We start from the raw sequence: 13702 nt of genomic DNA, 5'->3' as shown, positions 1-13702 counted from the left end.
AGCCAAGGAGTATATGCTAGCTGGCTAATCCATACACAGGAATAAAGTATAAGTGTTCATTTATTCAAATAATCCTGGTATTCACGAGGAACCTACTATAAGCCAAATCCTGTGCCAGACCCTTTGGATACAGTAGAACTGAAATCCAGTGGAGAGCTCAGAAATCAAATAATCATGGAAGGAAATGTAAAATGACAACTGTTTTAAGTGCCATAAAAGAGAGGTGTATGCTGCTGTAGAGCAAATATAGGAGAATTTGTTCTAGTCGGGAACAGGAATTCTCCAAGGAAGTCAAATGGGAGATGAGGTCTGAAGTGTGAATAGAAGTTGATAAAGGCAAAAACGCAGGAAGAGAGGAAATATTTCAAGCAGAGGAAATAGCACATGCAAAGGCCCTGTGGCTAGAGAAACCAAGCTGCACTCCAAGAATTGAAAAAGTACTGGAGCTTGGAGAAGGTGGAAGCAAACAGAGTGTGAAAGATCCTGGTGCATGATGACAGTGAAAGGGAGACTCCCAGACTGCATAGGGACTGTTGGCCATGTTAAGGTTTGTGGTCTTTCCCCAAAGAGCAATGGGAAGCCTTTGAAAAGTCTGTAAATAGGAAGTGGCATCATTTTATTCGCCTTTTGTTGTGTAGCTGCATTGTAGAAAACAGATGAAAGTGTAAGAATGAATGCTTGGAGACCACCTAGGAGCTATTTTGAAAATCCTGGTGGAAGATGATGGAGATTTGGATTAGAATTGTCAAGAGGTAGAGATGGAAAGAAATTAAGTTTATCTATAGGAGGTAAAATCAACAAAACTTGGTGATAGAATATTTTTTGGGGGGGGATCCTTTGTTATTTTAATGAAGGACAACACCATAAATGAAAATACCTAAGTGCCTGAGGTCTTAGGACGTGTCTCCAAACCATCCAAACTGCCAGTATTACTGGGGATTCAAATGATATGGCAGCTGTTTTAGTCATTTGGGTGATTTGATGATGGAGGGTCTGCTGATTTTTTACATTAAAATCATATTTATTAAATACTCTAACACCAAACTGAGGGTTTGAGGGATTAAGTTAGTATCAAGAGACTTTACGACGAGGCTGCTGAGTTGTTCTAAATTACACACAAATATATGTCAGCACAGGCAAGGTAGTTCCTGACATTCGTTTTTCTTCAACCATTCTCGCAAAAACCCTTCAATCTCCACTGCTGTTCAAACTTATTTAGGCACACTGTCTTTCTATTTAGAAAAGATCATTTTAAAATATTATAGTGGTCATCAGTGATTTATCAAACACAAATAGGAACGAAAACAGGTTACATGAAACAGTTACACATCAAAAATCTGGTATTATTAATCTTCTTTTCTTCCTTTTTCTTTCTCCTTATCGTATCTCTCCAGCCACATTCACCCTTAACACAAAGAGTTCTTCCTGAAATCTTCATGCCATTTTCTTGGTTCAGATTTCTTTGGCTACCCTAGCTTTTTGGAAAAAAATCTTTTACTGCTGAGTATTTTTCATTTGCTTGCCTTACTTCATGCCTCCCCCTTCACAGTCCCAAATAGCACTGGATTGATTCTGCTGCAGCAACTGAAAACCGGTGTCTTCTTCCTTCCCATGTTGGACTCTCACCTGGCTTCTCTCTTCTTCACCAGAGAAGCAAGTGGCTTATCAGGGGCCAGTGCTTCAGAAAAGGTACAGCAGTTCGCCTCTGGCTGGCGAGCTCTCTTGACTTCAGCCACAACTGAGAAGCAGTGAGAAGAGTGACCAGTGTGGCTATACTGGCTCCTCCTTGTGGACGTGATCAATAACCAGGAGCCTGGGGTTGGTTGTTGACAAGCAGCTGGGGCAGGGACAGGGGAGGAAGCATGAAAGGTCCCCTACAGGAAATTCTGTTGGGACCCCCAGTATCCTGGCTAATTGGATTCCTAGATTGGGATTGGGGCTTCTAAGCATATACTTTATATGATGAAAATTTCTAACAAAGACATAAATTTGTGCTTTTTCCCCTTTGTTTATTTCGGTCTATATAGCAGTTCTAGAGCTGTTTATTAATTAAGATCTCTAAAATTGGCAAGCGACACTAGTTAGGAGATTTTGACACTCTGACTAAGAGATGCCAGTTGTAGGCATCTATTGAAAAAAAAACCACTTATTGAGCATCTATAAGCATTGTACTAAGTTCTATAACTCCCTCTTTATTCTTCTAAGTGTTCAGTGACGTGTGGTTATTTCTCTAATGAAATGGAAACTCCTGATGAAGGGCTTTAAGACTCTCCAATGAGTGACATATGTTCCCTCACTTGTAACCTTTAACCTTTATGCAGCCATACAGACTCCTACACAGCTGACCTCCTCTCAAGTCCAAGCTTTCTTCAATGTGACCTTTCCTACCTAAAATATACCTGTACTGTACCTCACCTCACTTCTGTCCTATAGCCCATCACTCCTGGTTAAAAATAATAATTCATAAATATTTATATATATATAAATTATTGCTTCTGATTACCTTTCTTATGATGACTCCTCTCAAAACCTAGTCCAGCTTTCTGTACCTAGTGGTTATTCAGTAGGCTGTGGATGAATCTCTAAGAGGATTCTTAGAGAATGCTTGATGGGATGCTTCAAAGGTCCAGGGAAAGGCATTTTAAGTTTCCTTCTTAGTTCCATATTCAAATCCCTGAGGTTGTCACAAACAATATTGGAGATAATGATTTAATTTTCCTATTGAATTCTTAAAATTATTCTATTAATGATAATCTGATTAAAATCAGTCTATATTGCTCTTCTCAAGATTTCTAATGATGACGATGAATTAGAAGCACATCACTGTATTTTTTTCTTTTGATAACATGTCTAGTATTGGCTAAGTATATTTCCCTGGAATACATTTGAAATTTCTTGGTTAAAAACAGTCAATTATCCAATGTATCTTCAAATTAAATTTTTATATGCCTGAAATATGTAACATATTGCTGCAGTGAAAATGACATGCTGAACTTCCACAAATTATCCAAGAACAAATCTTGTTTAGAGAAATTCAGACTCATAATGCAGCCAACCAGAAATCAGTTACTAAATGCTTCACAAGTCCACTTACTATTCGGAATGATGTATAGAGAAGGAATAGAGGATGATTTTACATTGACCTTCACACAGCAAAATTATGAGTTCTGTTCTCTTTGATTATTAGCTCAGAAATAACCTATTTTAAGCTTTTGGGACTTAAGACTTTAGTTCAGAAAAGCACATGTTTATTCTTATGCCTGTGTTTTGTAGACTTTGCTAAATATTTTTTAAGGATTAACATGGAGAATGGATGATATGAATTTCAAGAGCCATTGACAAATAAATCCTAACCATCAAGTAGGAAGTAGAACATTAATGTAAAGAAATGCTATCAAAAGTGGGAAGAAATGAGTAACTGGAAATACAGAGGGCTTAGCATCACAAAGTGCTAAGAGTTCTCAATCAGTTTTCTTGTGAGTGTTTAAGTCACTGTTAATACTGACAGTGTGTTCTATGAATCATGTGGTTGGGATGATTTCTCCTTGTGTGGATTGCCAGTTCTAGAACTCAGTAAAAATGAAGAACAAGTTGAAAACCCTACCAGCCTACTGTATCTACTAAAGCCCCTCAAACATGGAACATCTAATTATAGCTAATTAAGAAGTAAATATGAGTCATAGCAAAAGTATTTCATAGTTGCTTATATTAAAATATTCTCCATTGAGTCATGATTGAGTCTTTTTTAAAAGATTCCAGATGTGAACATATATATATATATTTTTTAATTTTCAGTGTTGTATGTATGAGAAACCAAAATCTTCTTGGGGGGCATGTTGATGACTTGCATGACACAACTGTCATTGTTTTGAATGCATGCCCTGTTTGTTTGATCCTGCAAAAGTGTGTAGTGCATATATGTGTGTCCTATATATATGGTATTTTGGTCTGATAGTGTGTTTGAGTTCTTTCTGGCTCTTTTTCTAGCAGAGTTCAATCCACAGCTTTCTTCATTGGAGGATTTATGAAATAAAAGTGAGTTAATTTGTGTTACACACTCTCTTAGATAACCTAGACCTAACAAATTGCTTGGCTAAAGATAAAAAGTAAAAACTTTTAAGAAACATATGAATTAACCTCAGTTGATCTTTAGTGAATTCAAAAAATATATTTTTCTCTATGGTTTATTTTTGAAAAATTTCTGAATTATTCCATAGGCTAACATTTGAAAAAATATCCACCTATAAACAGTTAATATATATGTTTTATAATATGTATCTACCATAGTATTTAGCCATTCTGTGATTTTTTTTTTGTATCTATAGTAGTCATGTAATTGCCTAAAAAAAAATCATTGCAACAAAAGGGAAAAGCAAAAAATGGATTGAGATTGTGGAATCTTTTAAAAACATAATCAGTTCTGCAGCTCATAGGCCATATTTTTATGCTACTTATTCCATTTATTGGGCTTCAAAGAAAGTTGAGTTGCTAATAAAGAATTTGAAGGTACTATAATATTAGATAATGACACTTTCAAAAACAAATTCATATGTTTCTCAGCTGAAGTTAAGATCAAATAGCAAAAAATAAATCTTATTTTTCTATAATTTGCTTCATCCCCTATTTTTAACATTCCCCAATCTTTCTTCTCTAAGTGTCCCACAGTTAGTAAAGGTAACAATGTTAATAGTATGTCTGTTAAATTCACTTTTTAGAAAACTTTTATACTGATTCCAGTTTTACTGAATCTACTTTAACCCCAGAAACCCAGTTTCCTAGAAACTGAACCAGGAAAATAATGAATTGGTCCCTGTAACTGCCAAATCTTTCATACTGGTACGTAGGGAAATCACTGACCTTTTGTTTGTATCAGTGTCCCAATCTGAAAAATAATACCATGCATCTTGTTTGTAAGACTGATTTTGAAAGACAGGAAAATACCAACCCTATAGTTTGCTTTACATGTGGAAGGTTAATCGCGTGCAGTAGTTTTGAGTGGGGGGATGTGGCTTTGACCAGCAGTAGTGAATCTGTGTAATATTGAATAGTGTTGCCCTGAGAGTCAACTCTTCCTCATGTTCTTAGCCCCTTTTTCATAGTAGCATTTCTTACCAAATGGAACTTTGTAAGATTCTTTGATACTAGTTGATGATGATAAATGGCCATGAGTTAAGAGATTTTCCTTTTTGATTTACTTATGTTAATTGTTCTCACCTAATTTGACTCAGAACATTGTCCCTAGGAATTATCATTCTTTGTTCACTGAAACGCTGCTTTCTGAGAAAGTTGAAAATTTATTGCCTGACTCTTCACGGGGCAGTTTTTATGAATGTGGCATACCACAAAAGTATTTCGTGTCCAATTGCCTTTTAGTGATGAGAAAGTGGTGGTGGTGGTGGTGATGACGACGACTAACTCATTTAACATCAACAACGAACATCTATTAAACGTCCATCTCCCTAACCCGATGGTGGGTTTTGCTTCAGAATAAATTGGACATTAGTACTTAGAAAAAATATAAAATAATACTTTGCAGTTCCTGACTCCATTTGAAAAAAATTGGGAACTGTTGTAACCTTAGGAAGTCTATTTCTCTTCCATATTTTGGTCAATATCTAACACAGGGTGTATATAGAGAAAATGTAACCTATAAAACCACTATCTGCAGAAAAGAGGAATGTATCCTTAACCTTGACAATTTTATGAAATTTCTCCTTTCCCCTTCTAGAACCTCTACATAATTCCTTTGTCTTGGTTTAGGCCAAAGGTTGCCTACTAAATGACTTACTCTTATATTAAAATCTTTCCTTTTTTGTATTTTTGTAATTTATGAGTGGTTTCTGAAATGGTCTTGCTTTATAGTGAATTTTGCTGAAGGAGATAGGGTCCTTAAAGGCATGAGTGTACTTCCTTGATATATAAATATGGCAAGCATTTCTATAAGCTGTATTCTTTGTTCCAGATATTCCCTCATCTGCCTTAAAAGTAATGATAAAGCTAAGAGAGGGTAAAGAGGTTATCAGGAAGTTAATACCTCAGTGTTCATTGAGAATTTTTTTTAAACTGGAGAGGAAATTAAAAGCCATTGGATTTTTATGAGTTACTTTATGCAAGAGACCAGTGATCTTGGGCACTCATCACAAATCTCCATCAACCTTAATTAAAACTTGAAGTCATAAATATCTCTTACTATGACACAAAAAAACTAGTTTAAAGGATATATCATGGCTAAACATTTAGCAGGAAGATCCACTAATAGCCATCATGATATGCAGCACTTTTTCTCAGTTGAAAGCATTTGTCAACCCTGATGTAATTAAAGATTAACTGGAAGCAGAGACAATTCTAAGATGCTGCCAATGCAACGGACTTTGAATGAGTTTGAAGAGAAAAGTTATTATACACCCTGTAAAGTCATGGCACATCATCAGCCTCCACCACCAAAAGTAACAATTGCTAATTGGGAGACTTAGTGTGTTTTTTTCCTATCAATAAGATATTTCAAATTTTCCATTCTATTCAAAATATACTGTCCCATCTCTTTGTACAAAAGAATAAAGGAAATGAACTCTTACCAGAAAGACTGCTTGAATGTTAAAGGTGCTTCTTCTAGCTGCGTGTACGTGAAAAACAATTTTTGTCTTGTATAATTGTTGCTGGAAACCGTTTGCTGTTTAAATGTCAAGCTTCCTCCAGAAAACAATTGGCTGCCCTGTCCTGTACTTGAGTGATAAGATAATGAAAATGCTTTATTTCATTTACAGACAATGCTAATGAGGAAGAGTTGGAAAAGATCAAGTAAGGTAACACTTAGCATGTGATCTTTCAGCTTTTCTTGTTGAGAAGCACTATCAGCTGCTTTCCCAATCTCTCTCATACCTTGTTAAACTATACCTCAGGATTTCATCACTCTTCAATTGTTTTTTTTCCCCATAAACTTTAAGCAAACCATGTGATGCTTTTTAAGTAAATAGAAATCACACTGATCAATCACATCCAAATCATCCTCTTGCTAATCTCTGGTCACTTCTCAGCATCATTCGCAACATCTGGTTTCTGTTCTCTGTACCACAGGGTCTAGAAAATGCCTTTGCTCCAGATCAGGTATAAAATAATGGCATTAGGGTAGGGACAACTCCAGAGAGAAGGAAGATCCCTGTAATTTACTGTTTTTTGTTCACTGAAAACTGAGTCTAAGATTTTCTAAACTCAAAAATCCCTTTATTGCTACATCTTTGGAGTGTATCATGAGAACAATTTTCCATCATTTTCTCTTCTCACTTCAAGAAATAAATAGCTCTTTGGAGTGAGAGGAGTTTATGGATCCTATAACTTACCAAGCTCTGGCTCTTCTTATAACTTGTAAAATATATAAGATATAAACTAAGCTTCTAATTTGTTCAGTGGTGATACCACTCTTGGACACAAATAAATATCAAGATGAAACTGACTTTTGTATGACTACTCCTTGGAATAAATCAAAGGGATTTTATTTGTGAAAATCTTTTTTGCTCAAATTGCTATTTTTAAAAGTTGGTATTCCTTTTGAATAGTGATTCATTTTCTTAGACCCTGGAACATGACAATCTTTTTTCTTCCATTCTGATTGAATCATGCTATTACTTAAATTTTTCTTTGATTTTGTCACTTTCATTATTGTGAATTAAGAAAATACTTATCAAAATGATTTTTTAGTTATGATAATGTCTTAATTGCTTTAACAAGTATTTCTTACTGTAAAAACTTTCTTCCCAGTTGTTATAGAATTAATGACCAAAAGATAACTTGGATCACAGAAAGGTCAGGTCCACATTAAAAATCACCTTTATTGTTTTAATAAAATTAAAAACATTTATTAAGGAAAATTGCTGAATATTTCTGGCTTACTGTTCACTATGTTTTCTACAGGCCAAAATAAAATTTCAACAATCTTAAAGAAATGTTTGCACTGTTCATATTTGTATTACACTTTTTTCTTTGTAATTGTACTTCAGAATTAGTGTTATCTTGAAAGTATATATGTTTAAAAATTCAGGTAATTTGGTTTTCTTCATTCTGTGTCTATCTTATACTATATCTATGTAAAAACATTGTAATCCATTAATATGTAGCAATATCTCTCTTCCAGTTGTAGTTAACATGTAATGCTAGAACAGGATATTATATAGTTTTTAGTATTAGTGGGAATAATCCATTTTATTGTGAGGTAAAAGAACAAACATAAAGATTCTTCTTTAAATAGTTCATTTAATTTATATTTAAATTTAATTTTAAGGATCAATTCAGTCAACATAAATCCATGTCTTTGATCTACAATAAATAAATAAATAAATAAACATCTACTCTTTACTATTTTTATGTCTAAACTTCTTAGAGTTTTTAATTACTAATAATCCAATTGTACATTCAAGCTGGTGAATTTTCTAGCTGGCCGTTGATGACACAGAATTCCCTGTGTCTAACTGCACTCATTGGGAGATTAATTTTAGTGTACATGGTAATATGGCTTTTGGGTTTTTAGCCTAAGGGATTTTCAGTTTTATAAAGTTTAATGGGGATATTGAATGCTGTGTAGAAAAAAATCATTTTTTTTCCTATTGAGAACGTACTGAATACCTGATAATTCATTCAGTTTGTCAATGTCCCCTAAAACATATGCCGTATTCATCCATATCAGTGTTACAAGAGCAGAGTGTTAAATTCAAAATCCAGGGAAAGTTTGAAATTTCAATTACCACCTAGTCCGCCATCCTTCACATACAATGAGACTGCTCCCCCAATTCTTTCCTCCAGGGATTGAAGGAGAGAGGACAATGTTCAAGTAAATTGTGCTTCCTGAGAAACTAAGGGATAAATGACTGTACGTGTAGTTGCGTGTGTTACTGTGTTGTGGAAATGCATCCCTTTTCTAATGATTTCAGCCTTCCCCTTAAAGATTCTTGTGTGAGATTTTTCCTCTTTTATTTTTGGAAAGAGAATATAATTTATTTGCATGACACTTAAATACAAGTATTTTACATTTGATAGAACTATGCTCAAAGTCAAAGGTGAAGTTTTCATATAAATAGGTCATTTTCTTCTTTGGAATCTTGGTTTCTGGGAATGAGGTCTACTTTTTTATAGCAGGGCTTCGGTATGCTGCCTGTATTTGAGCACCCACGGTGAAGGTGAGATCTGAGAATTATACACTTTGTGGCAAAGACTTCAATAGAGTCAGATAGTGTTGTTAGATATTCTCTCCAGTATGGAGTTTTTCTTTGCTTGTTTTTTGCAGAAGTGATATAACCATGGAGCGGGGAAGTGCTTTATTGACATTGTTAGCTTTTTAATATGCACATCTCCCCTGTATACAATTTCATCAGCTCATGGAATTTTCCATTACTTAAATATCTGCTTTTCATTTTCATTGTCTTGCCGATAGCAGATTTTTTCTGCTATGGAAATCTAATCTGTGGCAATCACATAATGTGGGGTTGTATTTACTAATGAAAACAAGAGAGGTGAAGAGCCGACTTGAGGAGTAATTGCTGTTCAGGACAGACTTAGATATTATTTGGAGTACATGTGTTACCACCTAATAATGAGTAGGAAAAAAATACACCTAAACTTACCCCTGAAAAGGAAGAATGTATAAAGTACATGCTATATTTAAATGGTGTGTTAGCCAGTAAATAATTACGGATTCCGTAGTGTTTCCTCTTTTGGGGATAGTAGCATCCTTTAAAACATTCATTCTGGTTTTCCACAAGCACACTTTCCATTGTGCACATTTCTAATTCTGCCCACACTCAGCTGTTGTAGAAAAATGTTATTTTAAGAAGGAAGGGATCGATGTCTCCATAAACTTGGGCAACTGGATAATTATCCTGGTCAAAGTATTATACTTCGGTGACAAAATGCATTTTGGCAGAGAAATGATGATGTTTTGAGTTATTGTAATATTTTATTCTTTAGAAGAAGCTTATCATTGATAATTTATTATAAGGCTAAATTATTCAACAAGAAAGTTTCATGAGCTTGGAAGAGAAGGTGTATATGAATTTTGTGAATAAATTCTGTGGGGGTCCAACAAAAAATGGAAAATAAATAATGAAATAATCGCCTCTATAGATGGCAAGCAGAAATGATTTTATACTACATTGTGTGTGTTTTAACATAGAAGAATGAGTTTATCAGTGGGTATGATAATAAACTTATGTGCTTTCAATAAATCACTTTAATTCTATGAGAAGTAACCATTGTGATAATATAAAGACATACACATTGCAATTTCTGTTCTCAACAATAACAGTTGAAAATTGTTTTAAAGAGAGTTCATCCTTTGAATAATATAATATGACTATGTGATGACATCTCATTAGCATATCTTCTGTTACTTGATGGCTTATTTTTTAGTAATATATCTTTTTTATAAAGATTTTATTTTAATCACTTAGCATAATTTTAATGAACTATAAAACACTTTATTCACTAGTTGAATGAGACAATTTATAATAAGACTTTTGGCAAGGATATTGTTAATTTAAACTAGAGAACACTCTCAACACTGTAAGTCTGCAGGGCATAGTTAAACCTGACACCTTGGATGACACATTAAAAATGCATCAGTGAAAACCTCTAAGTGCTTTAATTTAAGAAACGGTAGAGAAACAGATTAACACATTTTTAAGTGTCTCACACAGTCAGACATAGTGGGGAAAAAAGTCATTATTTAACAATTATCATGTCCTTTCTACAAAGACCTCATATCCTGATAATACGTAGATGATGATCCTTAAAAAATTGCAAAAACTGAAAATCTTATTGGTCATTGACTTTCTCAACTGTGAATGACCAAAATGGCTTTTCTTTGCTGTCTCATTTCAAATGATTCTGCCTATGTATTTGAAAAAATTAGTTGCTTACATGTTTTTGAAGGAAATATAAAATTCTTTTAAAAATACTTACTATTAATTTTGTCCCCCCAAATTTCTGTTATTTGGAAATGCTATAAAGTCAACCTCATAATTAGGGCTTATAAGAGTCCACAATGCTGCAATAAACAAAGGGCTAATAGCATGAGCATTTGCATTCTAAAGGACTGTATTTTTACCTCAATTAATTACACTCCTAAAATTTGTAGTAAGTTTATTTAAAATAGAGATAGCTTAATGTCAGTAAATATTTGATTATCCCCTCAAAATACATGGCGCCATAATTAAATTTTATATTGAGATGATTTTTTTCTTGCTGTTTTGACAGGGTTTTCCCATAGGTATAAGATATCATACATTTTTATGTATTGTAATTCATAACTACAGGGATTTCTGTAACAATGGCATTACATTTATTTGACCACTCATGTTGAATTTTTAAAATGTTGTGGGTCCTTTGGGGAGAGAATTTGGATGAGTTGGCACAAAGTGAAAGGACAAAATGTAATCTCAGGCAGAAGATGGATTCCATAATGCCTGCGTGCTAGCTCTAAGATGTTTAATTTGGGGTCATAGACTGGCCTTCACATTGCTAATGTGTGCTACCAAGTCAGCTGATGGTTTCCCAAGACCCTTTCTGGGCTGATCAAAGGGAAGGGAACTAATATAACTTGACTCCAGGATGATGGAGCTAAGGGTTCGTTCACACATTACATGGCTTTTTAATTCAAAGGTATATATATATATATATATATATATATACACACACACATATAATGTATATCAGATATATTTAACACATATATGTATATATGTTAGATATACATATATATATACACATATGTATGTATGTATATATATATGTTAAATTGAGTGTGACCGGGAGGAGATTTATTGGTTTTAAAGCCCCCTAAATGTTTACAGTGAAATTAAATCATAATTTTGTAAGGACTGGTTGACAAGCCCTGGTTGACAGCAATATATACACACATATGCATGTATTTATATATACATATCTACAAACATACACACACATATGAAACACTTAAGGTAAAATTTCTAAAAAAAATAAAAGACAAAGCAAGGCCAGGCTTCAGCCTGGTGGGTCCTCTGGGGAGCTGACCTTGTCTCTCTCCCTTCAACAATATTTGAAAGGACAGTGGGAGTTGCAGGGGGATTATATTTATGTTTAATGAGTATAAATGATATGAACATCTATTTGAGGAACCAGAAAATTGTGTTTCGGTGTGCAGTTCTACTTACTTCACATCCCTGTTTTCAATGACACATCGATAGGCTTAGTCAACTTGACGGAGGCATCCGAGAGCCACAGCTTTGATAACCGGATTGCAGTCTGACCAGGAAAGTCTATGAAAATTGTTTACTTATGAATTTATTCATTTTTTACCTCTTAAATGCCCAAAGAGGTATTCATAAAAGGAAATTATACACCTATAAAAACATGCTGTGTAATAATACTGCTACCTGGCTTGACTTTGACATTGGAATCTCAGGCTTCACAATTTCCAATCTATTGTGAATGTCTTGAGTGTCATAGAATTGCTGAATTAAAATAACACGCAATGGGTTTAAAGGCCTGTACGTATTAAGGCTAACAAAAGATACCACTTTCAATAAAAGTTCAGTGGCTATCCTTGTTTTTCTGATGGCAAAGACATTGAAGATTTCTGTGATTTATTTTACATAGAAGGGTGAAAAATAGCATCATATTCATTTGTTATGGGAAAAAATGAACTGTAGTTTTATTTCTCTGAGAAAAAGAATACATGTTCTAGATTTTTTAATTTAAAATCTCATTAACTCTTAGATTGACAGAAGGATTTTTGATCTTTGAGGAGAAATTTTCTTAGTCTGTTGGTTTTTTCGAGGCAAAAAATAGATTTAAAAACAATATTACCAATGGATCTTGCTACTTAATAAATTCAAAACCTCAGCAGAAATAGTTCAACAATTCATCATTCAGAATAACTTCAGTTATTTTCCTTCATCAACTTGATACCTCTGGCTTTCGTTCTGTTTCCATTTGTTGTTACTTTATAATTTTAGCACTTTTAAAATGGCACTTTCCCTCACTTGCCAACCTCTTGTCTTGATGGAGACTGAAGTGTAACTAAATATCTATAATTATAATTTAGGACAAGTCTTCCCTGGGATTCTTGAAGAGTTTATTCTGCTTTTCTTGCCCTCCATATTAAAATCACCACTTTTGTTTAGAGCTCATTATCGTAATTCCAGGTGTTTTATTATTATTGTTTTCTGTTATTGTTATTATTAGAAACTCTAGGGAAAAGAAGGCCTTGGCTAGTTTGCTGTGAATTTTATATTTATCAGAGCTATAAATGGCAAAAGGGTCCACAGGAAAATTAACTTGTTTCATTTGAAATAAAGACCTAAATTTACATGACAATGTGGGTTGTAAAATGAAATATAAATTTTAGTTAATAATGACAGAAGTAGTTAAACATGGCATGAAAAGCACAGCCTGGGGACTTCAGTGGATCCTAATGTGACTGGTATTTTTGTTTCTCAAATTTTAACAGAGAAATGTAAGTTCTAAATCTTGATAATTAAAATCTCCCCTCCCTGCCGCCAATTCATCAATCTCATTTTGCTCTTTGCATACTAATCACATAATTAGATCATTGCCCTCGGTGTTCATCTGAGGAAGAATGGAGAGTATGCAGTTGGTGCAATTTCAGTATTAGATCACTTTAGACCACCTAAACTTTAAATGAAGTAACAATATTTTTAAATGCTAAATGGTTGTC

The 13702-nt window shown here is 33.9% G+C and overlaps 1 protein-coding gene across 16 annotated transcripts in view; it reads left to right on the top strand.

Annotated features, from left to right (window-relative positions):
* The window catches only part of MCTP1 (multiple C2 and transmembrane domain containing 1), a 541550-nt gene that overhangs the window by 290609 nt on the left and 237239 nt on the right, over positions 1-13702 (top strand). For 11 of the 16 annotated variants that reach the window (XR_009563429.2, XR_009563431.1, XR_009563434.1 and 8 more), the window contains exons 6-7: positions 3988-4035; positions 6765-6803. The exons of 1 other annotated variant lie outside the window; for it this stretch is intronic. Coding sequence is in view for 10 of the 15 variants with exons in the window: in XM_060296021.1 (XP_060152004.1) it covers positions 3988-4035; positions 6765-6803 (87 nt within the window). In the remaining 5 variants the exon portion in view is untranslated. The remainder of the gene's footprint in view (positions 1-3987; positions 4036-6764; positions 6804-13702) is intronic. 4 more of the 16 variants (XM_060296015.2, XM_060296018.2, XM_060296016.2 and 1 more) reach the window with 2 other exon arrangements.

The sequence above is a fragment of the Globicephala melas genome, chromosome 3 (assembly GCF_963455315.2).
Source record: "Globicephala melas chromosome 3, mGloMel1.2, whole genome shotgun sequence".
In the NCBI taxonomy this organism is placed as follows: domain Eukaryota; kingdom Metazoa; phylum Chordata; class Mammalia; order Artiodactyla; family Delphinidae; genus Globicephala; species Globicephala melas.
The sequence above is the reverse complement of the archived record's forward strand: the minus strand, read 5'-3'. Positions and strand labels throughout refer to the sequence as shown.